Below are 27,140 nucleotides of genomic sequence, written 5' to 3'. Positions count from 1 at the left end.
TTCCTTTCAGCTAGTGCTTTTTCCAAACCACAAGTCCCGATCAGGCATTATAGCAATAAAAACAAGAGTGCCCCAGCAACAGAATGGCATCGGCTGATTCCACGTGGCAGTGCTGAGCTGGGCTCCGATCCCTGAAGCTATTCGGTCAGATTTTAAATGGATACGAATTGTCAGCTGAAGCAGTGATCCTCTCGTGACCCAGCCCGCTTGTCCTCATATTAGCAAATCGCTCTGGTTCTTGTTTAAGTGGGACAGCACCTCTGGCAAGTGGAACACAATACTAAAAAAAAACTGTTTTATTCCATTTACTAAAGGTTTGCATTGTCAGTGTTGTTGGTATCCAAGAACACTGTGAAAGCTTCTTACCGATGACATTTGTCAACTTATTAGTTTCACCTAATGTTTTTAGATTGCATGTGTTTGATGTTATGGCCTGTCCAAACTTACCCTTTTTTGAGGTTTGAAAGTATCTTGTGAGGTTTGGGAGAGTGGGCAAAGTAGCACAGTGGGTTAATGGACTAGCCCATGTGTACTTATTTGGTCATCCTAGTCCATCTTGTTGCATCCACTGATGTTAAGAAACTTTCATTTTCTTTGTTTTAAGGTTTTTAACTGCTAGAAAAAGGGGGAGGTGGGACTCTCTCTTGGAAGAATGAGTGAGAAATAGTATTGCTTCCACCACTAATTTGATGTGCAATTAGGTTTTTGCAGTTAGCTGTGTTGCTATTAAATGCCAGAATAAATGAAGACTTTTTGTCCCATATACAATTCTAAATGAACTTAACACACCCTGAAAGTCCTGAAGTTGGTATCTTTTAGTACTAAACAAAGGAAACAAGCAAAAACATATATATTTTTTAAATAGATATTTAGAAAATATTCATTTATAGAAATAAGCTATACAGTGTGTAAAATATGAAATATGTTGTGACAAGGAAAGATGCAACGGACAACCAAATAGAATAAGACACAACTTATTCCTTGACAACATCAAAGCCTTCAGTTTAAAATAACAAGAAAAAAGATCAAATGAATTTATGGAACGAGACACAGAGAATGCCTGGCTTACAAATTGATTCTGCAGTGTGTGCTACACTTTGCAACACAGTAACCCATTTCATGTCTTATATTTTATATAATATATATAAATTCCAAATGACACCTTCGCTGAACCCTTCATAAAATAGATGCTGTCGTGTTTAGATGCAGCAATTCTCAACGTTTTCCTAAAAGAAAGGAATCGAACACAATGAACCCAGCTACACACAATAGGAAAGTGAATGTGAGACTTCTGTCATCATTGTGTTTTATTTGTGAATAAAGCATTGATTTTCCAATGCAGTTCTAATATTCTTAATTTGTATTATCTGAATAATCCCATAGCACATAAAAAATGACCCAATACATTTTCTTTAAATAATATGAAGTAAAATTCTAAAAGATTGCAATTTATTTATTTATTTATGCTAGGATTATAAATGTTGCATAACCCAGTCGTCACTTAAAGTTGGGGGACACATTACTAACGCTGCGACTGTTGGGGTGCTACAGGGTAATATCGCTATCATTGACATTAACCCTGGTCAGTGTAATTGGTCAGAAATGCATCATACTTGCTGGACAGCAAGTGTAAAGTTTATCTGAAGATAGCAGGTCCCCTGGGGTCTCACCTTTTCATTTGTGTTTCACTCGTATGCTTATTTATATTATCCTGAATGGTGTTTTAGAATGAATGGAGCTAGGCCAGAGTTTTACTAACAGTTTTTTATTTTCACTGATGCACATGGTCTCATCCATGCTCACTTCCAGTGCCATGGAGTAGAGAAGCCTGATGTAGTGCAGTAATACTGTCTCATTCAGAGCCATGGAGTAGAAGAGCCTCAAGCAGTGCAGTGGAGTAGAAGAGCCTCAAGCAGTGCAGTAATACTGTCTCATTCAGAGCCATGGAGTAGAAGAGCCTCAAGCAGTGCAGTAATACTGTCTCATTCAGAGCCATGGAGTAGAGCATCCTCATGCAGTGCAGTAATACTGTCTCATTCAGAGCCATGGAGTAGAGCAGCCTCATGCAGTGCAGTAATACTGTCTCATTCAGAGCCATGGAGTAGAAGAGCCTCAAGCAGTGCAGTAATACTGTCTCATTCAGAGCCATGGAGTAGAAGAGCCTCAAGCAGTGCAGTAATACTGTCTCATTCAGAGCCATGGACTAGAAGAGCCTCAAGCAGTGCAGTAATACTGTCTCATTCAGAGCCATGGAGTAGAGGAGCCTCAAGCAGTGCAATAATATTGTCTCAATCAACACCTCCAGCTGCCAAGGACCCCTACTTTGCTGGGTTATTGCTTGATTTCCGGCACTGATTTCAGAAGCTACAGTAGGAGAATCATTTTATCAAACTCTATTGAACACTATTCTTTCAGCAAGGTTAAGGGCCCGCACTTGAAATACATTTATATAGCCTTGTAAGGTACACACTTGTATAGTGATCCTGAATTAAGTTTGTATCTTTTTTTTCAGGTTACTAAATGAGAATAAAAGGTAAGACTTATCTGTAAAGGTAACTGGTTGATGGGAAAACTATTTATAATACCACGCTCAAGAGCTGAATGAAAAAAAGACCCCATCTTGAGATTCACACAAATGCGATCATAATTTACTTAATCCACTCTGAAAGCATTACCCTACAGGGAACACACTTTCATTTGGGTTATAAATATTGCTGTTGTTCAGGTGCATGGCATTATTTTGTTTTTATTTGATTAAGAAAACTTTAAGTGAACAAAGAATTCATAAGAGGGGACTCAACCAAGTGGAAGCATGATTCCATGACGCCTGAGGCTTGGTGACTGTCTGACTCAACAACGACCTGCTTTGAATGTGCACTTCCCTTGCAATTCATTTTATTTGTTTATTGTATATGCCATTGAAAAGGGATCCCCATCTTATCATTTATATTGCCTGTTTAGGGCACTGTCACATAGCCAAAGGGGTTCAAATGCTCTACATTATGCAAACTGTTAAACTCTGGAGAAGCTCCAAATTAATGTTACTATCAAAAACACAGTGACTTGTGAAAATATTCCTTCAGTAAGCATGTGTGGGTGTAAAACATTGCTTTTCATAAAAAAAAATACAGCAAGCTGTGGCAGGCTGGTGTTTTCTTTTCTTATGTTCTTATGACACAATATTTGGTAAATAGGGTGAAATAATGCGGGCCTGCCCCTGTGTGTAATTGATTTAGTAAGAACATGCTGCCTTCAATAGAAATGATAGCTGCCTTGTTTCTGACTTTCCCCTTGTGTTCAGACATGTGAGTCTTTGGCTCTTCCACTCTTTTGGTTCCATCTTCTCAATACTCTTCTAGAATCAATGAACAAATGCAAACAACATAGCACTTGAAATTATTCTCTCTTCACCATGTGTGGAGAAATCCCTTTATCTACGGTGGTACATGTTCGCTCTGAATACAGTGCCTTAAGCAGGCTTGCTGTTAGCAATAACCACTATGGACTTGGCAGCTACATCATAAATAATACCTAAAAATAACTAATCAGCTAAGGTCTCTTATTTCTTACTGCTCCTCACAATAGTGGTGGTAACTTCTTCTGCTACAGAGATTAGTTGCTGGAAGGTAGCAAGAGATACATGCAAGGAACACTTTTTGAAGAAGATTAATTTGGTAATGATGGAAAAACCCATTATAATCATTAGGGGTCGATATTTAAAATGGAAAGTCTCTCTTTGGATTCATTTCCAATGAAAACCGTGTTGCGGGGATGTTTCTTTGATGAGATTTCAGTTAGTCATTACCATCATGGACATGAACATGAGTTATAAAGAAGGGTTATAGCTGTCGCTGGCTCTGATCTCAGCAATACTGCTCCTTTCTGACATTGAAAAGCATTCACTACCATAATATTTAACCTGCAGGTCCAAACAAGCTTTATAATTGTGAACGGACTCCATGTATTTGTGGTCTTGTATGAGGTTGTCCCTGCTGGAGCTGCCTTACTGCACTGTACCAGGCATTTCAAAGTGTAGAAAATATGTGCGAAATGCAAGTGCTGCTCCGTAATGGTAAAGGGAGCAGTGAAAGTGGTACTGAAGTGTATGTGTGCGCTACAACATTCCAGGAGCTGAGGAACAGGCTGGTTTGATGTTAATCCAGTATAGAGAGTCCAGACACGGATTGCAGGTTCCAGCACAGAGCATATTCTTTTATTAGTATTCAGATGCTTAAGACCGTAGCCTAGTGCCACAGTTTGATTTTATAAGAGGGCCTTTGATTATTTAACCTGCTCATTAACTGATGTTTCCCCTGATATACCCCAGACACTTCTACAATGAGAGATAGAGATATTCAAATGAGTACAACCTAGCAGATGCAGCTGAAGAACTTGTGATGCTGCTTAAAGGCACAGTAACTAGTTAGTACAGGAGCGCTGCAGAGGGAGCTCTTAATTACCAAACCATTATCTATATCATACTTCATCCATTTTGAATCCTTTCAGAATGTGACATGCTCATATATAATGGTAGAGTCACAATTATATTTTTCTAACACACATTCTGCTGTGGTAAAGTGAATTTTCTTGGAGCCACCTTCACTACAGTTCAAAAGTAGCCCCCACAACAAACCAAGCATTTTGCTTCCTTTTAACATATGTGGCCGCTCTCCAGCTAGCACTCAGTTACCTAATTGGGGAATGGCCACATATGTGATTGTTGGCAGGGAGAGATTTAACCCCATCCCTGCCAACCTTAAGTTCCCGCACACAAACACTATTTACATTTTAGGGCTTTTGCCCTGCCACATTGACCTTGTTTTGTTACCCCATTGTCTTCATTTTCCCAGAATGCTTTGAGGTTAGACTCTGGTAGGACTAACCAGTAGTCTGCAGTAAGCCTATTTAAGCAAATGGTTTAGCTGTGTGTCTTATCTTCATGCAACCAACCCCAGCACAATTAGGGACAGTTCAAATTTGTAATTCTTTTTTTTTATTAAAAAACTGAAGTGTGCTGGTGAATCTGAAGCTATGGCCACCCTTCCCCTAAAGCATAGTTACCAAACACAAAGAAATGATATATAAGCATAAAACATGATTATGCAACACTGTAGTCTTAATATCAAGTGTTTTACACCCAAAACAGCACCAATTAATCTAGTTCAGAAGCAATATGACTTGATTTATGATTTGCTTGCTCTCTGTACTAATGTTTCTACATCTGGTGCACTTGAAGTGGAATGCTTCGATTCCACACAAGAGATCATTGTGTGCGCCATTGTAAAGATAACAAAGCAGTTAGGGGAATCAAGTGAAGACGGAGAGCCGGAATACAGTACATCTGGATGTACATCTCCAGTGCTGTTTTTGGCAAGAGGTTAGTTGAATCATTCTCACATCACTTCCTTCGTACAGAGACAGCTCAGTGCAGTGCTGTTATTTGACATGGGCACTGCCTCGAGGTTATTGGTACTGATTGTTTTATATAAATCAGTACAGAGTAAAGTAAATGAGTGTAATAGGCGAGTGGTATGAAAAGCAATCTCAGCAAAGTCAAAGAAGCTCCTCTCTTTTAGTGCTGTAAAATTATTATTATTATTATTATTATTATTATTATTATTATTATTATTATTATTATTATTATTATTCAATTCTGTTCGTGCACAAATTGTATTTTTTTTAAATCTACGGGAAATGTGACCAAATGCAAAGGAAAATACTGCACTTAACATATTTCTCTGTATCCCCAACATGTCTTTGATCTAGAATTTCTTGACAAACATATTTCTTTATCATGAAGAGCTCTGTTTATACTATGAATCAGCTATCAGTTTTTCTAATGTCTCTTTTACAGGTTTTACTGTCGATAAATCACAAGGATTTGGGACACACAAAACACATTTGATTCCATATCCTGTCTATGGTAAATATTCTATTTGATATTTCTGTAACCTGTTAATCAGTTATACTAATGGTTCCTACACACACTTGTATTTGTAAAAAGCAGAGTATTTAACCACTTGAAAGCACTCCAACCCATAATTAAACATGTAGAAGCATAAATAACTACAATGTGCTTTCATTTTCAAAAAGAAAATACTGGAACGCTGTCTTAATTCCAGGATGTTAGAATGCTCAGGCGCGAATGGAACATTATTGTTCCATTATCACCAGGGCAATCAGAGAAATATGACTTTGTGAACAGATTTGACTTAGAAAATAAAAATGTACCTTTTTTTTCCACTGATCTGATTACGAACAAAAGACTGATCTTTTCCCAATTAAGCTAATGTACCTTTTCAGCCTTGTGGTTTAATTTAATTAACCTGCTCCTGTGTTTGCTGCCTGAGGGAGGCGATAAGCTCAGTGATGAGAACACTATCACAAAGAGAGACTCTTCTGTGAAAAGTCCATTAATAAAAGACAAAGAATGTCTGGAGAACGTCGATTCGATACATACTGACACCGGTCTGTTTGTTGTCCTTTGTAACTAAAACATCTTGACTGTGACTCATGTTTTAATTTAAAAAGGAAATACAGAGATTCCAGTGATCAAAGCTAAAGCCAAAATGTGCAAGGGGCACTTTACAATAATTAAAACTCAAATAAAGACCAAGAGTCAATTCACTTTATTAAGGGTAGTCATCGTTTCTGCATTCCCTCAAATTAGGTCACAGGTTTCATGTCTTGTTTGAAAATACGTTTCTTTTCTATGGTAGGCCGCTTTATATGTTCTGTGGTAACTTGAGAGCTGTAATGGATTAGTCCACCTGTCCTTACAGAAAATTAACCTTTAGAATACTGCAACTAGAGAATTAGTCAAAAAGAACCCTAGCAAAACTCTGAGGAGACCTCAGACCATGCTGCCTTTTTAAAAAGTCCTTTCCTTTCCTCGTGCTTGGACTTAAAAGACTGTTATACTGTGGTTTTAAAAGGGCAGCTGATGTACATTTTTAAATCTTTTATTACATTGAGGGGATGGGAAATGGGAATACTGGCAATACTTCATCAGATTTAGAATTATACATTAAAGCAAGGGAAAGAATATAGCTAGGCAACAGTGAACACTCAATTCTGGTATCCAGAACCCTAAGGGCATTGTGTCATTGGATTACTGTGGGTTGCAAGGTAAAATAAGTGAGTTGCTGTTCAAAGGGTAATCAAATTACAAATGGGTGTGCCAGAGGATTGTAAAATTGAGCTTCTTTCATGTTTTTATTAATATCTGGAAATAAGCAGCCTTTTCTTTATGTTGATTGACAAGAGACCATCTATAAACCGTTCAACCAATTGGATAAAATAGTCAACTATGGTGCAATAATGCTTCGGCAGTATATAAATGCAGCGGCCAGACTTGCACTTTCAAGAAGAACACAAAGGCAACTCTGAGGTAGAGGCAAGCTTACATCAGTGTGGTAAGTGCGTTCACAATATAGAAGATTGGCATATTACATACAAATCTGTATATGTAAATGAAATGTGTTTAGACAAAGCAAAACTGAACTTACGATTTTAGTTTTAAGTTTAAAACTTTGAAATGTAAAGAATTTATATTTGTCTTTTATTCTTGTCTTTACTCAGATAAAGCAATAAAACATAACAAACAGAAACATAACATGTTTAAGCCTTAGCAAAGCATCTGGAAATGATGTACACACTCAAACATTTTCTAGGAAGTCTCATCCGATTCTCAGAAATTGATATATTTATATATTTGTTTGTTTGTTTTGTTCCCTCCCAGTATAATGAGCCTCCATCACATTGTTCTGGGCTTCCTTGCCCTGCAGTTGGTGCTTAGCTCCACAACCATTGCCAAGCCCTCTGGGGTTGACCTTCGCACCTTCATAGGCTGTGCAGTGAGAGAGTTCACCTTCCTCGCCAAGAAACCTGGCTGCAAAGGGCAGCGCATTTCCACCGATGCCTGCTGGGGGCGCTGTGAGACATGGGAGGTAAGGGACAAACGCTTCATTTAAAAAAAAAAAAAAAAAAGAATAATTAGCACAGAATAATTTCTACAGTGGATTTTAAATCTATGAGATTGCGAGTGTGTTTCTATATGCACTGGAATGGAACCTAAAAAAGCCAGGCAATCAGTGGTTCCTGGAACCCTAAAGGAGTGCTGGGAATAAGGGTTTTCATCTGTGTTTTCCATAAATTTACCATACGGAGAATATACTGCACTGGGTTAAAAGCCAATGTGCTTCCCCACCCTCCACACTCAATAAATATGCATATACAGTGAAACTTTTTAGATAATTGCAGCAAACTGGTTGGTAAATTTAAGATGAATCAATTTTCGTTGCTTGTTTGCAGAAGCCAGTCCTGGATCGTCCTAACATTGAAGCTCATCACCGAGTGTGCACCTACAATGAAACCACAATGGTCACGGTCAAGCTGCCCAACTGCTTGCCTAATGTGGACCCGTTCTACACATATCCGGTCGCTTTAACGTGTGACTGTGGGGTGTGCTCAACCACCACTACTGAATGTGAAACTTTATAAACTGAAGAGCTATTGCATTCTTCCATAGAGTAGACTCTTATTACAGGCAATACTTACTTTATAAAGTGGGCAAGAGGGCACCCTTGTTCCGTTTGTATTAAAATGATGTGTTTAGAAAGTTTAAGAACTGTGTTTGTTGGTATATTGTTAAAGATGCTTTCCTAAGTGAGTGCTCATGGTTTCATGTACAGTTTAAATCAACTGCAACACTGAAGAAATGCATTTAATCTAAATCACTTTAAAATACAATAAAGGTACTATTAGCATTCATTGATTATTATTATGCCTATTTTTACTAATACTGATGTAACCAGAAAAAACAACTTTTAATGCCACAAAAGTTTTGGATTCTTAATTTTCTCAATGATGCGTTATGCCATTTGTAAATATCTAAGAGTGTGTGTTGCTTGGTTTAAATGGTCTGTCTATAAATACATGCTTTTTTTTTTTTTTTTTTTACAATCAAGCACTTCAGTCTGCACTGTAAATGCTGTTTTTGAAGCTGCTTAAAACCATGGCTGTGGAGATACATGTATGCAGGCAATGTTTTGTTCCTTTGTGTTTTGCTTCAGGCATTATTATTATTTATAAAACAAACAAAAAAAAATGTATTTTATTTTCCAGCAGTCAGCAGCCTTTTAGACTGCTAGCAGAACAATAAAAAAAAACATAATGCTTCAGTAACTGAGATATAAGATCCAGATAACACAGAGTGTATTGCACTTCTTCAGAAAAGTATGTGTGGATCCATTTTATCCATAAATAATTACAAATTATTTTAAAATCAGGTTCTTAGCTTTTCCATTTGGATCACTTAATTCCTCACAGTTTTCTAGTTTAGCATGCTTGCTAAAATAAAACACTTCTATATCAACAAGATTAACACCTTGAGTGGACAGGCAAAGTCACAGATTCGATTAAATATTAATTTGCTGTGTAACATAATCGCTATAGCTTGTTTACGACCCCATCACTCAGGAAACGCAGATGAATAAAAACACTGGAGTACTTGCATGAATTACCATAGAGTTTAATAATCACCACAATGTACAGCAAATGGGAATTAAATTCAAAACCTATGAAATGACAAACAGGAAATAAAACTAAAAACTGCTATACTCATGTTAACTATTTTTTTTTCTCTACATATAAAATACTTAATGTCTACATTGCATTTTGTGTTCAAGTTATTGCTGCTACCAGTGTAGTGCCTAGCCTTCATAGAAACACAATGGGCAGCTGCATTGACAGTTTTGCAAAAGCACAAACCTTGGATGTACAAATCTCTGCAATGCTTTTCAATGAAAAGCGCAGCATGGCCCTTTGCAAAACATTTGTTTGCCTTTCATTTAAAGAAATCACTTAGCCTCTGCTTTATTAAAAAAGTACTCAAGTGTTGGTGTTCACTGAATCCTACTTCAAACACTTCTCTGAACACAATACCATACATAATCAGCCATGTAACCCAGCAGTGCCTTGTTTGTTCCAAGCGAAGAATTCTATTTTTTAAATTCTTATAACTAAACACTGGTACCAATCAAAAGAATTACAGAACTGACTGGCAGCACAGAAAGCAACACATATGCTACTGGAGGCTAGCTAGTAAACATTGTACATTACAGAGGATTACAAACTATACGTTACAATTATGGCCATTACAGTACTTATTTAGCTTTGGCATTACTTATACAGATCACACCATGTTCACTAAGCATTTACTTGAATTAACATACTGGAAAAGGTATCGAATGTTCTGCATTACCAGTTTGTTTTTCCATTCAGAAAAGGTGGTGCAAACCCAGCTCAACAGTATAACTGCTTGCTGAATTTGGCGCGATGCGAGTTCAAAAGCACATGCAGGAAGCCAAAACTGACCACACTGTTTAACGTTCTTTTTGTATTTCACGACTTCTGCTTTAAGTTACAATACATTTTTCGAACATCAAAATATATTTTATCTCATTAATAATAGTGCAGATAAAAAAAAAAAAAAAATGTTGCCTGTTTAAAAATTGTAAATATGATATGATCCTTCCAGGAAGTTGATTTCAAATTTGTATGAAAACTTCTTTATATTCTGTCCTAGTGGGTTCCTTCCTTACTTAAAACAGGGGAAACAGACTTTCAGCAAAAGACACAAACTGTTGTTTCATTGGCAAAAGCAATCCTGCAAAAGAATCATCGTTTTATAAAATGCAGGTATTTTGTCACAATAGTGTTTTGTCCTAAGAAGGTTATTAGTAAATGAAAAGCATCAACGGTTGTTTTGGCTTCTTCAAAAGCAGTGGCAAATTAACTGTTACTACTGGTGCAAAGAACAGTCACTGGTTCAACAGAGGGGGTATGAAATTAACACTGGTCTGTAAACATACTAGTATGCTGCTATTATACTGATGGCAGCTGATAAGAGAAGCTGTAGTGTGTTCAGCTGGCCTTATGTAACAACAGTAGTACAGTAAAGCAGTCTAAAAGGCAAACATGGGAAGTTATTATATAAGACACAAATTAAAAAAACAATATTAACATTTCCAACTGCGTTCCTTTTATGCAGCAAAAAAGTAATGGTTTGCAAAATGTAATGGATTCAAATGCAATTACACCGATTGTCGTCGGCAAGAAATGAAAGTTGGCAGAATGGATTCTGATTGAGCTCTAATGAATATTAAAGCTGATGAGACAAAGAGATGGAGAAAGGTAAAAAAAACAAACAAAAAAATTCCATCTTGCATCAAAGAAGCAGGCAATGCCCACTTTGTTGTTTTTTTTTGTATGCTGTTTTTTCATTGCGTTTCAAAATACCTAAAACAGATTGTGTTTTGTTAAAATAAAAAGAGATGATTGAACATACTCTGTGTTTATCTGCACCGGTGAGTCTTATATTGTACACAGTACACATGGGACCATAGCTACTAATGACCCTTCTTAATGGAGTCTGAAATGTAAACCTGTCACTTGGTTTTCTTAAAATGCATCGTACTGGCAAGTCACATGTAAATTGGGCTCTTTGCTCACAGTAAAGATAACAATATTCATACAATGCAAAATACCACAAAATTATGCTTGCTTAATCTAATGTGATGCATACATTAAAAAAAAAAAATTAAAAAATTAAAACACTGAACAGTAGCAATTGAAACAATGCAACAATCAAATACATATTAACTCAAAAGCACAATTGTGCAAATTTTTACTAAAAGCTATAAGGCACTTAAAACTGGAACAGAAATATATAGATTTTGCACACAGACTAAGAGCAAAGAAGCAAGAGAGCTTGTTTCTCAGGACCAACTGTGATGAGACACTTAGTGTTCATCTGTCACAGGCTGATCTCAGGTGTCGCTCACTACTGTTCACTAGAGGACAAATGACACTATAGCTTATGACAGCCCTAATTCAACCGACTCAGGACAAAAAAATCCACTTGAACAAGAAATGGTGAACTGAAATCAGAGGCACAGGAAATAAAAGGAAAACTTACCATTTCAGCACATGCTTCACACAAAGAGTGTAACTCTTTGTCCAAGTAAGAGCTATTGGAGGAAGTCTCAAGTGCTGTAACTAGGTGTCATGGTGGCACTCAAGAGACAGATTATTGAAAGGCACTAAAGTGGTGCTGTAGCTGAACTATTTATTTTTGCTTTTTATCTTAGGAAGTAATAATGCATCAGTGGAAACAAGTCCATTCTGAGGTGTCATTTGCCACCATGGTGTTTCAGTAATATAGTTAAATGATGTTTCCTTTAGGATCCACAGTATAACTTAACCTTATATACAGGAGCTGAGTGTGCAAGTCCAGTTAATGAACCACTCAAAGTACTGTATTAGACACATGCCAATTACATTTATTAAAGATCTACATATCGTAGGGTGTTCATTTTTAAATAGTTGATTTAAAAACCTGCCATATATCACAAAGTGAGACACAGCTTTCAGGATTTCAAATGCATGAACACCACATTAGTCAACCTGGGTACAGGTTAAGATGACCCTCACGAAACCCTGGTTTCCTTTGTGTATGCATGGCTCATAAACAGACATTGTAATGCTGTGAGAAACTCATATGCTGCTCAGATACAGTTCACAGCCTGAATCAGCTAGCCCTATAACGAAGATGAAGAAGAATAATTTAAAGTCATACATTAATATGAAAAATACATTTTCTGGAAAGAGGATAAAAAAAAAACTCCAGTGCTGTAGTAAATGTGTTTCTAACCACAGCATTTTAAAAGGACAGTGGTCATTTTGTATAAGAATAATAAAACATTTTTAAAAAGTCTGTTCAAAGCTGTAGCTGATGCAGAAATTTGTACTATTAAGACATCAGATAAGGCCATAAATGATGAACCGAACGTTTCTCTGACTGTACCGCAGTGCTGTGCATCTTCTAGTAAACACCTGGAATTTTCTCTTCACAGCCCTGGTCCATGTCTTCCAGGTAGTAGTAGGCTTCCTAAAAACCACAGGCCCAGTGTGTCTAAGCAAAGAACTGTACTAGGAAATACTGAAATGAACATGATTAGAGACACAGCTCCCGTTTTGTACAGAACAGAAGCGGTCCACTGATTAAGAAAGAAAGAAGGCTGAATTTGCAGCTTTTTAAGAAAACGCCATCAGCTCCTCTCTGTGGGTGCGGCAGCACTGGTTCCTCTCCAGTTAGCTCACACGATGGCACAGCAGCTATGGCAACGCATACAGCGTCTTTTCTTTTTCTTTGGGCTGAAAATAGTAAGGATGGCTTCATCAAACACAGCTTTAAGGCCTTTCTGTGTGAGAGCAGAACACTCCAGATAGCACTGGGCTCCGATCTGAAACAAGGGGAAATCGCTTAGAACCCAAAGAGGAATCAATTCTTCTGATAACTTCGACAATAGATGAAGCTAAACCGACCCTAGTTTTATTGTATGTTGGGCTTCTGTTAATTCAGGAGTTTCACAATGTGCACCTCTGTTACAAAAATGAATACAGTAAGCTTAACTAATCAATTTCCTGAAATCTCTATCCAGTTCTTAAGCAATTCCTGTTTTAGAGCACATACTGATCTCTCTCAGCACAAACTGACACATTGTAAATTGAGAATGATACGCTATTTCTTTGTTAGATTTATAGTGATTGATAAATAAAAAAAAATAAAAAAAGGATTGTTCTTTAAGCAATTACCAAATGCACAATGCCCTCTTGTGGTTACAATTAATACATTTATCTAGTGACTATGCACTCTGTAATTTAATCAGATAAGCTCACTGTGCTTGGTGCTTGCTACACACACACACCATGGAGTTTACATCAGGTCACCAACTGTACACTAAACTGATTTCAGGAACTCAGAATTACATGTCAGCGTACTAAAGATAAGGGTTAAATAGTTGGAGGAAAAAACACCATATCCACCTCTTTTGCTAATTTAATTCCTTGCTCGTACGTCATGGGTTTCTCCTTCATATGAAGCAGTCGAGCCAAAGTCTTTGGGTCATCACGCAGATCAATCTGTAAACAAAAGGTATCATAATAAACCTACATAACATTTTACTAACTGTGGGCTCTAACTCTGACAAAATAACACCAACCACAGACATTAACTTATGAAAAATAAAACCTTGATACAATACCTATTAGTAGAATTAATTAAATCAAAGGCATGCATATATTTGAATATTTATATACTGGTAGGTATTTATTTTACTAGACTGCTTCTTCAAACACTCTTGTTGGAGCTGGAGTTTGTTGGGGTTTAAATAATATTTCTTACAGTAACAGGCCCTGCATACAAAAAATGTTGTTAAAGGTACAGAGCCCCGTATGGTTTCAAAAAAGTTTATTTGTTAATAATTTATGCACTGTTACCTGAGTCAGCTGTGATGTGTTTTTATTCTCAGTTTTGGCACACACAGTGGTAAGCACATTCCAGGGGAATAGGGAGTCCCTGTATGTTACATACTGCAGCTTCAGATTAGTCTCCTGTGCCCCAGTTTGTTAATCTGCGAAACAATGCCTTGGTATACTACAATAGGACACAATGACATGGGTAGGAAGCCTGGGTTCACCTGTGTTCCTATGAGAATGTAAGGCACATGTGGCATGCAAGCCTTGAGTTCTGCCACCCACTCCTCCTGGACGTTGTGATAGGAGGCAGGATTGACCACAGAAAAGCAGATGAGAAACACATCGGTGTTGGGGTAGGAGAGTGGTCGCAATTGATCATAGTCTTCCTGTAGCAGAAAAAAACATAGTCCAGTTAAGAAGACATAAGTAACTGTGCTCTTAACACTAGAGATGGAAATATTTATCATCAGTGGAGTGAGTGACCAATATTGGCACATCTACTTTTACCATTGACATTAGACCTGTAATAAGTCTGATTGTCTTAAAATGGAAAGAATACTAAATGAGCAAATCCTACATGCCACGCATTTCAGAAAATAATTCATAATTGGAGGGTGTTTGCTCTCATAATGGAAAAATTGTGAAACTGTCCAGTACAGTATACAGCTATGGCCAAATGTTTTGCATCACCTTATAGAATTAACTTGTTTTACTTCATACCTGCTGAATAATGTTATGTTAACCTATTGAATTACACACCGTTTTGAGGTTTTCAATATACTTAATAAACAACTGACAAAAGTTTAAAAATGTGACATTTCAAAATCTAACGTGAAATACTGTACTACCACTATGGCTTCCAGTAGACTTTTGCAATATCACTTTGCAGTTTCCTTGATTACAAGAAAATAAAAGATCTAAATTATCTTCACACACACACATTATATATATATATATAGCTTTGAACACGCAAAAGGTTTCCTGAGATTTAAAAAAAAATGCTGTAATGATTGTAAAATTCATGTAAAAATTATATTCCTACACTCCAAGCAGGCCCACAGATCTGTGCTTATTAGGGGAATCATTGAATTAAGTAGATAAGTGCTCTGGCTCTAAAGTGTGAAGTGTGCAGTACTGGCGTAAGTATTTGCAATCCTTGATTCATGAGTTATTGATTTTTTTTTTCTTTCTAATCAATATTTAAAACATGAGAGAAGGAAGGGTTTCATATTGCTCTTTTCCCTAATTGTTTCGGCACTGTAGCCAAATATAAATGACGAAAAAATTAAAACATAAAAAATGTTCCCCTTGGAGACTGATAAAAAAAAATCAGTCCGAGCACAGCTATAACGTCAGAATTACAGCTATCAATATGACGAAAAAGCTGATTTCATCCCCATTTACTGTTTTAAAAAAGAAACTGATTCAAAATAGAGGGATTACAAAAGAGCACTGAAAATGCAAACCACATCGAACCACAATCTTATTTTCATATACAGTATTAAATATTTGAAAACTATGATGAATACGAATCTGTTTCAGGAATTCCAAAATGTAAAACCCTTAACATGATGTGCTATAAGCTAATGCTATTAAAATGTATTTCCATATTTAGTTTGAAAGGACAATCACTTTAAAAGAAAATGCTACATTGTGTCAGGATATTACACAGGCAGCTACGAATATACGTATGGCGTGTGAACGTTAGAGAGAGTCGAGTAGTAACTACGAAGAGCACTCTGTTGGTCTCGTGTGCATAAACATGTGTTTATTATTATCTTAATAAAAGTTATTAAGACATCAACACGGTCTAATCTTTGGCAAACAACTAAAATGTAACACACTGTAGGGTAATTCTGTGATTTTGATGTGTTAATGTATTTCTTTTCTTTTTTAAAACTACTGCAGTTTATAGAGATTTTCCTTTATTAACAGAATATAACAGAACGACCGACATTTTAGATCTGCAGTATTTGTTGCAATTCAAGCTGGCTCACAAATACATGTGTTTAAAGTGGAACAAACTAAATTGTTTTGCTCACCCTAAAATCCAACACCACATGATGGCAGCAGCATTTAAAACTGCTTTAGATGCCATTTACAGTGTTTTAGCAGAGTGATTTCTGCTCCCCCTGTGGGACGAAATCAGTACTGCATACGGTCTGAGTGGTAGACATTTGCAAACTTGTTCTCTTTAAGCCCTGCCCACCAATTGCACACAGCAAGGGTTGGGATTCCGGGACGCAGGCAATGCCTGTTTCAACTCTTAAGAACTGGACAGGGCTTCATATGATTCAACGTTACTGACAAGGCTTTTCACTACACTACAATATACGCAAGTTTGTTTGCACAGCTGTATAAAGTGATCTGCACTCACTACTTTAGGGTACTGAAACCTAAATCCACAAGCAGAAATCAGCTGCAGTCGTCTATAACCTACTGCCTACCAACGCATGCATTAAAGTTACCATTTTTACAAATATATAGGAATTGCACATTCCAGTTAACACGTTAATTACATGTTAAAGCAAGCAACTTTGGTCACTGCTGCATTCAAATTGACTTGGAGGACCCCCTTGAAGAATGACTATAGTACGTTCCACTTGGGAGAGTTGATTGTGCTCCATTTGCAGCCCTTGGTCTTTAACTAGAAACAGGGTATGTATGTCAGTTTGACTCCCCAGGTCTAAGTCTACTGTGGTTTAATCTTTCTCTGAGTAAATGACTTCTCTTTATAAAATCGTACAAAGGAGCTGAAGAGAACCTTCCCCCTCTAATTCACATGCCATTGACATTGCAGAGCCCATTATCGGACAAACAATACATGACATTGTTCTTCTTGGTTTCAGCCGCCACATTAGCCAGGCCTTATAATGTGTCTTAATAATAAGACCAGTGGGTATGCAGAACCGCTGCTAATTCCCTAGACTGAAACCATGTCCTCTGACATCAGTGTGTGAGGGAATGTGTCGCTTTGTGTTCTCCAGCATGGTACTATATGTCCTAATGACAGCCAGATGACCTGATATTGCAAATCGCAATCAACACAGACCAAGCAATTTATGTTACTCCTATCGTTTAGTCTTTGGATATTGATAACAAATATAGCAAACTAATATTGATAACAAATATAGCAGACCTAGCAAACAACATTTAAATAGTCACAGAAACATGGTTATACCCACTGGATTAGCACTGGTTGCATTAGAAATGTCCTGACGTGTTACAAAGAAACTCAGACTAGACTAAAAAGGTTACAGGAAAGTTTACTATGTAAATATGTTTTTGAAATTACGAGATTCCAAACCATCTCTGAAGGCACACATATGGAACCTGACATAGTTGCTACTCAACACCCTGCTATTTCAACAGTGTATCACAGGAGTCTGTAATGAGAAATCCAAATCTTAGAGGCCTCAATGTCTATATTTGTTATCAATATTTGTTTGCGTACAGCACATTATGTATGAATGTTGGAATCCGTAAATAAAGGTACTTCACTGTTATGTAATACCAGGTGTTTTAATGTTTCAAAACCACATGCATTTTGCTTCTTTATCTTCTGTATTGTCTTGACCATCAAACATACTCTGCAATAGATACTGTGGCTAAGTGGTGTGTATATGTGCACAATGCACTGTACTGGACCATACTAAAGAAACAATATAACAAATATTTACTCAGAATGCTTTAAAACAACTTGTTCAATTATAGTTTCATACTCTACCTGTCCGGCAGTATCATACAGTCCAAGCAAGTGCTGCTTCCCTGAAACCGTCACGTTGACTGAAAGACAAAATGAGCAGCTCTGAGCCACAGATCATTTCAACCAAACAGGAAATAACAGTGTAATGAAGTCAGTTTCATTTCCTGCAGATGTAGCACAATGCTGTTGAATTTCCATGCTTTTAGTTTTCAAATGGCAACTCCCCAGGGTAGGCATTGTTGAAATCTCCTACATGCAAGACCTGTTCAGCTGGGCGAATGCTAGATCTCTTGGCTTCATTCAGACTGCACAGATCAAAAACCTGCTCATATTAAAATCTTAATTCGTACACTGAAGTCATCTAAACATACACTAGATCATTTGGCATGTGTTTGTTTTTTAAATAGTTGGAATCAGAGTAGATAACTTTAATATTTACTATAGTACTTTCAGCCAAAACCTAATGTGCTGTTAATTAACCATTCCAGTTCTGGCAGGACTTCATCTTAGCACGGTTTAGAGTTTTTAAGAATCAAAGTTCCTTTGTTTGATTATATCAATTTATTTACCATTCTTCATAATTCAGGACGGAAATGGTTAAGATTGATTATAATTCAGAAAGTCCACTTTATTAATTTGTGTAAAAAACAAACAATAAAAATGGTGTGACATTTTGGCTGCTCACATTCTGGCTATACTGTACATATAGGCTGTGGTAATTAGCCTTTGTTTAAAAAGAAATAAAAAAAAAAACATGTGCGTAATAAACCAGGCCTTTATTATTTCCTGTATGACATTTTTTTTTTTCCAGTAACATAAAGGAAAAAATAAAGATGAACTGCGTGTGTCTGTTATTGTTTCAGCCCTTGTCACTGACAGCACCTAATTAAGCAAAAGAGAACAAATGTGCTCACACAGGTAACAACCAACCTCCGCCCACCTCCAAAGCAAAACCTGACTTACAGGGTTTATGAAAAGCTCAGTGGCAACATCGTTACGCAGCGGCAAGCAATGTAAACCACAATGTAAACCACCATACATTAATACATAGAATAAGCATTGAGAAAGCATTCTTGTTTTATAACACAGGAGAGCGGCACTTAATTTGGAAAATATACTTAATGCAGAGATAATCTTTATGTTAATACATTAAATCTAACTAGCTGTGTGAGGTTCTATCCCTCACCGTTACAGCATACTGTTTGTAACACAATAACACTGTCTACACTATCTGCCATACATTGTTTGTTAGCTTATAAATATCACATTCAAACCGATCTGTTGTATAAAACTATTGTTACGCTTTTAAGATTAGTACCGGCATCCAGTTTGCTTAAAATGCATGTGGTTTACAAACAGGACAAGGCAGCATCTGTCACCTAAACCATCTATGCAATGATTAGGTTCTGTGTGTTTCTTCTTCGTTGTGAAGACCAGCATGTTCCCAGTAACTGGAGATCATGCCTTTTAAAAAAAAAAAAAAACCTACCACAGCTTTTCTGTCATTTATTCCAGAGTGTGACATGCCCTTTATAAAAGTTAATCACGGTAATTTTGCCGTTTACAATGCCTGTACTGTACCTGCACTATGCCTTTTCCTTTTTTTTACTGTTTTTTTTAACCATGCTTTACCAAGCTTTCATATTTCAAGTTTTTACTTTGCATTATTCCACTATGAAATGCTTTTTTCCCCCATAGAATACCACAGGGCATTAGTGCATTTCAGGAATTATTATATCAGAGATCATCGAATAGCTTCTAGCTATACTTAAAATGACTCCACAAATCAGAATCCTGTCGCCACACATGGTACTCATACAAATAAAATATACACCAGTTCCAGCAAATATTGAAATCAGAGGATCCTTAAAATTTAATAAGAAACTTAAATTATCCTAATTACGAATCACTCTGCTGCTCAGATAATTGCACTGGGATTAGTCAGTACAGCTATTGGCAAACAATCACAGTGAATAATATGTATATCAGATGTAAATGTTGTACCCCAACATACATAATCATAATAATGAATAGTGAATTGTGCTTCAGGAATATTTTAATACAAACAAATAACCTGAGAGGGACACCTCTGAAATACCAAAAACACAAAGCTCTCAAGACTTAAAAAAATAAAGACCAATGTCACTCACTGCTGAGAAAGCTTGGGCAGCCTGCCGATAAAATCACGCTTGGAGTGGTTTGTTTATTGTGCTACAGTACTTCACAGTGTGTCCAGTCCGTGCTACATCAAAGCTGTAATGCTGGCAATGGAAGGGTATGCAGCAGGCTCTTCAGAGGCTCTTAACAACCTGCCTCAACGAGCTCTGGGCAAATCCCACCTGGTCTTTGGAAACTGAGCCAACAGATTACAGCCCTTTGCACCGATGACTCTCAAACCCATTATAAAAGTTACAGTCTAATTGAGTTTGTCATTACAAATATGTTAAAAATAATACTCATAACAATGAGTTGTTACAGTCAATATCGAAATATTAAATTTGATATATTGTCGACACTGATTAATCCCTGATTTTCTGTCTAACATTTGAAAACAGCAATGAATGCACACATCTGCAAGCATTCAAAAAACACTTCACCCTAGTTCATGGGTAGTTAGTGTTAACCTCACACCAAGATATACAATGTTGAACAGACAGATATGTGAATATGAATATACTGAGTTTCACTGTAACTTCCTTTAAGTATATTCCAACAGCAAAGCCTTGTCCTTCCCTAGAAGGTATAGGTTTGTGTAACTAGTGGTAACCGATACAACCAGGGTGTTGCTATTTCTAAGTATCTGTAATAAATGAGTCAATTACATTTGAGCTGTAAACACTAATCTAGATTGCCTTGTTCTTGATCTCTTGAGCACAGTGTGTGTGTGTTAGGAGCATACTCACATTCTGCATCACTTGAATCCCTTCCACACATATTGTTTAAAAGGTGCTTTTCAATTTCTGATTGGTTTTGTAGCACTCTAGTTCACATCTGTTGCACTGATAGCAGTGACACACACTTATGTGCCAATTGAGTTTCAGTGTTATTTAAATATGAAAGGATCCATTTTCTCTACTATGACAAACTGTACTTAAATCTGTAAAAAAAAAAAAAACATTGTACTCTCCTGCTACTGTTGGGGATAGAAAGGGATACACAATTTCAATTTTCTTAAAAATAAATCTATTTTAAAATTTGTAAAATAATAAAAATGCCTTCCATAATGATGCGGTCTGTATTTATACTTTGCCTATAGCATTTTCTAGCACTCTTGATATAAATGTGTGTGGTACATGTGACAGTCACACTGTGTGGACACAAGGGGAATGTATGATCATTTATCATTTTTATGCCTTTTTTTTTTTACTTTTGCACATAACATGTTTTTGTGCCAACTGCTCTGTTGCCGACTGTTTTCAGTAATTATTTGAATTTTAAAATGAATCATACTGTTTTATGTAAATTCCTGCAACCGCATTTAGCTTCCAAACTAAGGGAGAATGGTGCATAATTTACTTTATTAATACTTCTTTACACAGGATTTTTGCATTAGGATGTGCATTGTATTATACCATGATAGAAAACCATTATGGCCCAGTGGTGGTGTTATAGGAACAATGTGACTGGGAGATGCACACTGGTGCTTAATGCAGTTTTTTTTGTAGTCTCTAGCAGCAAAGTAATTGTTTTGCTACTCTCTAGTTCGCCTTCTGAAACACAACTAAAATGATCTTCATACAGCTACGGCCAAAAGTTCTGCACACCTAGAAAAGGAATGAGACATAAAATAAACTGTATTAATTTAGATCATTCATTTAACATCATGAAATCAAAGAAGCTATAAAATTATACTGGAAAAGTCTACCGGAAGCCACAATAGTAATACAGTATTTCATGTTAGATTTCAAAATGTCACTTTATTTATTTTTTTGTCAGTTTGTCATTAAGTATTTGGAAAACTACAAAGCGGTGTGTAATTCAATATGCTAACGTAACATTCTTCAGCAGGTTTCCTTTGACTATTAAATTCTATAGGGTGATAGATTTTATGGAAATGTCAAGAACAGACACCCTTTCATTTGTTCTTTTTATCTGCTCCAATTTATAATCTCTACGGCAAAACACTTTGGCCCACACACACACCACTTTCTCATTTCATATTCCCCTCACCTCATTTTGCCCTCCAACACACATATACTGTATTGTGCGACTGTGTGGCTGGAATGCAGGCCCTTTCTTCCATTCAGTTTATTTCATATACTGAGCAATGTACATGTTAATGATACAAAACACAGCATCCTTTTATGAGACTGGGCATGCTGTTACTCCTACAGTAACTACTGCTTAACACAAGTGGGCTTTAGAATGCTATCTAGTACAAGCTTCCACTTATTTGGGGTGGGGCTTGAACCAGCGTCGGAATGCCCCAGTGTAAATATGTTCCTGTTCTGGAACACATGCTTTTAAATGAAATTTGTCATCAAATTGTGCCACATTATTTGTTTGTAAATTGTGTTAGACTTTTCTCAGAGGAGTAATGGCTTTATTACATGAAATAATAGTTTTAAAGGAGGGAACAGATTTTGAAAAATAAGGACTATAGAAAGAACAATGCTGTTTTTTTTTTTAATTATGCATTACGTGTTTCCTTGTTTTACATTAATAAACTCATAAGCAATTCTAACTGCAGTAGCATTCTTGCTCCGATCATTATGAAGCCCATAAGCACTCATAAGAACTGCTTTGGCAGTGGATTATCCTGATATTGTTAACTGTACTACCGTCCAGGTTCACGCTGCAATACTTGCTGTGTACCATTGCAGTTCAATACGTGAATCACGGCTGCAATCTGTTGATGTAACTGGAATGCCTTGGTTACGAAGTGAGCACACCTCTATAGGTGATTACCACTGGTTCGTACAGTAAGCATATTTAACAAAAATAAACATAGTTATCATTACTGTTCATGTGTTCAAGGGGAATGTGCTGCACAGCATTGCACCTCCTCATAGAAACATTTACAACAGTATTTTTGCAGTTTTACCATGCTTTTCCCTTGGTTATACTGTACTATGAATTTACCATAGTTCACCCTGGTTTGTTTATTAATATGCTTTACAATACCTTACTATGCTTTACCATTACCTTTTGGTAAACTTTTAGAAGAGTCTGCTCAGCCATGCCTTTCACTGGGAGTAGAAGGGGTCACTGCTTATCACAGTCCTCTCTCGTTTATGTATAAAAGTATTCGTGGATTGAATCCAGGGAGTACCACCACAAATAAATGGCCATTTCCTTTTCCACAAAAGGGTAGTATATATAATCGCTGAACCATTTTTCATTGTTTGTTTCGCTCAGGGAGCATTTGAAAGAGATAAAGTTGAGTGGGAAGCATCCCAATAGGTAGCATGTATCCCTTTTTGTATAACATCTGCACACAGACTCACACAGAATATAGAAGAGAAATAAAGTATTCTGCAACAAAGCTCAGAACACTGGATATTCCACACAGAATGGGAGTTGATGGGAGTTTGTAAATGTTATGCTATTTTCTGTTCAACGATTCTGTATACAGTACTTTTTGCCATTTTCAATAAACCCTAGGAAAGATCCGGTTTATTGAAAATGGCAAAAAGTACTGTATACAGAATCGTTGAACAGAAAATATCATAACATTTACAAACTCCCATCAACTCCCATTCTGTGTGGAATATCCAGTGTTCTGAGCTTTGTTGCAGAATACTTTATTTCTCTTCTATATTCTGTGTGAGTCTGTGTGCAGATGTTATACAAAAAGGGTTACATGCTACCTATTGGGATGCTTCCCACTCCACTTTATCTCTTTCAAATGCTCCCTGAGCGAAACAAACAATGAAAAATGGTTCAGCGATTATATATACTACCCTTTTGTGGAAAAGGAAATGGCCATTTATTTGTGGTATGTACCTGTTCTGGTTTTCTTTTACAGTACTCTACAAACTTTTTATAGCATTGTTTTTAATCATACAGTTGACTTAACCTGGTTAGTTACTGTGCTACATCATGTTATATGTGTATCCACTTGAATGAATGCTTAAAAAAAAAAAAAACTTATATAGTAAAATTTAGTAAGTGTAACTCTAAAGGTTAAGAGACTCATTGGAATTGAACTCCAGCGAACTGTAGCTAATTTCCTTTTTCAGATAGTTGCATGTGATAGCAATACAATTTATTTCTGAGCAGCCAATAAACTTGGTAACATAATACTCATTCTGTTTTGTGTAAACCATATCTTATTTTCTTTGTGCAGAAAACTGTAGAGGTGCAGCAATTTTAAATTCTCAGTGGAATGGAAAACGTTTGCTGCTTATCTTGTATTAGTGTGTGTGTGGGATGAAAGTTCTAAACCTGAATAGTAAATGAGTAAATGTGTAGGTCACCCTACCCACGCTATAAGACTATTCAAATCTATAAATACGTGAGTATATGATTGCAAAGCTGCAAGCGCTACCTCTGATTCAAGCTGTTACATTAATTAGATTGCTTTGGTATGCTAACTTTACACTAATTCTTGTTGCTTTAGTGATATTTAGTGAGTGTTACTAGCGTTCACATGATTGCACAAGGTTTTCCACACTCAATTAGCACTAAATTACCTAATTTATTTCTGTGCTGTGCTGCTGTAAAAAAATTAAAATAAATCAACAGCCTTAATTAAAAATATTTCCACATCAGGTAGAAACATGTTGAAGGCTTAATTATAATACACTAGTCATTTGAATAGATTACAATTATTGGGTTCAACTTTTTAGTCACTCCTGTGGTGATCTGGTAGGATAGAGTTAATTAACAAAAGCACTGTATGCAATACTACACTCCAGCTGCTGTATGAAAAACACTTTTAAAAGAGAGAGAGAGCGACAGTGGCAAGCCCTAACACCCAATGAAGTGAACTGGGTTATGCACACTAGTCTTTATAATTCCTTGCTGGGGATGCATATCCCCGCTGGGGGATACAGTGGAGGTGGGCACAAGTTATGAATGTATTGTACTTGTGGGTTATATGAAGGGTTTCTGTCTGTCTGAAATCCCGTTTTAGAGTGTTGGTATCTAGGGAAGCGCTTATCCAACGGTGATATAACTTGAAAAGGATATTCCTCAGCACAAGCTACCAAGGTTATCAAATTATGGGTGCACATGAAGTTTATCTGTCTATCTGTACGGCACCCTGTCTGTCTGACTCTTTGTCACACCTTTTTTAAATGTTAAGAAACGCGCTTACTCAACTGCGATAAAACTAGGGTTTAAGGCATACCGTATCACGAGCTATTGAGTGCATCAGAATCTGGGGATATATGGAAGCAGCTGTCCATTTGTATGTCAAATTTACATGCTCACATGTGCTAACAGGTCAATAATAGGTCTACTTTTGAATTTACAAGCATGATTGGGGGTGTATGTCACTGAAATGCCTGCGTGTTACATCCTGCATAATTGTAAATTAGCCTTTATAGTAGATAGACACAAATTAAACGAGTCACTTATTATGTTTGCCAAGATATGTTAAAACCCAAACAATATACAATTCCAACGACCTCTGAGTTTAATCCCCACACCATAGCTTTAAGGCGTGTCTTCTGCTGTTAATATATACCATTAAGCATAACATTAATTACTAATAAGCATGGTCAAGGTTAACAAAAATGAACACAGAAATTGAACTGACATCCCACCACCCCCACACCCTTTGATCCCTATACAAAAAGTAAGAATTGCTGGACTTTCTAAGACACTTAAAATAACTGTACAGTAACTGCAATTCCCAAACAGGAAACCGCTTTAGCCAAGACCCAGGCCTGGATATTATCCTCAGACTAGCAGTAACTCTTAGTGACAACAACCACTCGCCCAAACCTCAAGGAGATGAATACCGGTGGCTGAGTACACTGTACCTTTACATTACCAGGTGGTACGAAATATTTACCTGCGTAGTGATCGAAGACTGTTGGCAAGTATTCCTCTGGGAACGCGTCGTTGGCATAGCTCATCAGCAAACAGGTTTTGCCCACCGCACCATCACCGACCACCACGCACTTCAGCATTTTTCTTACATTATTCCCAATGCTACAGCTGCTGCCATCTTCCTCTATATTCATTCTTATGACTTCAGGCTCTTTCGCACGAACAGCATGGACTAAACGTCTCACCAAAGTTGATGTTCGTTTTTACTTTGGGTAAACTTCATTTCGCTCAAGACGGCGTTTTCTCGTGTGTGTATGTTTAGGCTCAATTCGTTTTCCCTTTTCTTGACCGTCTTCAAACTTTTGACAGCAAATAATAGTAGCGTTGGGAGTTTTCGCTCTTTCCGGCTTCCACTCAGAAAGCCTTCATATTGATTATTCACGATATGTCTTTAGCAGCAACTTTAAAAACGCCTTCAGTTTGACTCAGGAAAATGTTGCATCCAGTTTAACTTTTTTTTCTTTTGATGCAGTTTTTCTTATCCGAGTTTGAAACAATGATAAACTTTGTTTTTCTTTCGACAGTTTTTTTTTTTTTTTTTTTTTTTTTGTATTCTAGTTTGAAATAAAGCTAAAAAAAAATCCCTGAGTTTTTTTCTGTCCGTGCGCTCTCTGCTGCTCGCTGGTCTGCCTGTGTCAGGAAATCATGGGGTTCCTGCTGAATTCCATATTCGGATGGGAACAATGGAGGCACTGTGTATGTCCGGTACGGGAATTACACCAGACTAGAGCTCAGGGATTAGATTATCCCTGGACACCAGAGCCAACCCCCTTTCCTTTAATAAAAAAAAAAAAAAAAAAAAAAACGCAATTGATATTCTGGAGATAGGATATGCTTTTGTAAACACGCAGCCCCATTTTCTGTAACTGTGTCGAAAATGCATATATATTTTAATGTGTAATACTATATATGAAAAATAAGAGTGCGTTTCCATGTATTTTGCCTTTTCAATGCTCTAATAAGTATATTTTTGGAGACAAAGCTTTTAAATATAATAATAATAATAATAATAATAATAATAATAATAATAATAATAATAATAATAATAATAATAATAAAAACTGTTCTTTGATATTGGCATATGCATTTAGCGATTGTAGCAAACAAAATA

At 36.7% G+C, this 27,140-nt stretch overlaps 2 protein-coding genes across 3 annotated transcripts; one reads left to right on the top strand and one right to left on the bottom strand.

The window, feature by feature from the left end:
* Positions 1-7,745: 7,745 nt before the first annotated feature.
* gphb5 (glycoprotein hormone subunit beta 5) lies at positions 7,746-9,444 on the top strand. Its single transcript, XM_041275862.1, has 2 exons — positions 7,746-7,949; positions 8,314-9,444. Exons 1-2 carry the CDS (start codon positions 7,746-7,748, stop codon positions 8,500-8,502), a joined length of 393 nt encoding a protein of 130 aa, XP_041131796.1. The 3' UTR covers positions 8,503-9,444.
* A 72-nt stretch (positions 9,445-9,516) lies between these two features.
* LOC121329883 (rho-related GTP-binding protein RhoJ) lies at positions 9,517-26,697 on the bottom strand. 2 transcript variants are annotated; one of them, XM_041275861.1, is made up of 6 exons: positions 25,992-26,078; positions 20,932-21,792; positions 18,050-18,108; positions 14,544-14,708; positions 13,891-13,986; positions 9,517-13,307 (listed from the first exon to the last, which is right to left on the bottom strand). In XM_041275861.1, the coding sequence occupies exons 2-6, from the start codon at positions 20,960-20,962 to the stop codon at positions 13,161-13,163; spliced, it is 498 nt and encodes a 165-aa protein (XP_041131795.1). In that variant the 5' UTR covers positions 20,963-21,792; positions 25,992-26,078; the 3' UTR covers positions 9,517-13,160. The 2 variants fall into 2 exon arrangements, with proteins under 2 accessions (XP_041131795.1, XP_041131794.1); XM_041275860.1 differs by lacking the exon at positions 20,932-21,792 and having other exon boundaries at positions 25,992-26,697.
* Between the last annotated feature and the right edge of the window lie 443 nt (positions 26,698-27,140).

The sequence above is a fragment of the Polyodon spathula genome, chromosome 17, assembly GCF_017654505.1.
Source record: "Polyodon spathula isolate WHYD16114869_AA chromosome 17, ASM1765450v1, whole genome shotgun sequence".
NCBI lineage: Eukaryota > Metazoa > Chordata > Actinopteri > Acipenseriformes > Polyodontidae > Polyodon > Polyodon spathula.
This window is presented reverse-complemented; position numbering and strand designations above follow the sequence as displayed.

Coding starts and splice junctions, on each gene's coding strand:
- LOC121329883 (XM_041275860.1), bottom strand. CDS start 26,163: ATGAATATAGAGGAAGATGGCAGCAGCTGTAGCATTGGGAATAATGTA. Junction 14,709..18,049: donor TGTATGATACTGCCGGACAG/GTAGAGTATGAA, acceptor TTTCTGCTACAG/GAAGACTATGATCAATTGCG. Junction 13,987..14,543: donor ACATTCTCATAGGAACACAG/GTGAACCCAGGC, acceptor TTTTGTTTACAG/ATTGATCTGCGTGATGACCC.
- gphb5 (XM_041275862.1), top strand. CDS start 7,746: ATGAGCCTCCATCACATTGTTCTGGGCTTCCTTGCCCTGCAGTTGGTG. Junction 7,950..8,313: donor GGCGCTGTGAGACATGGGAG/GTAAGGGACAAA, acceptor GCTTGTTTGCAG/AAGCCAGTCCTGGATCGTCC.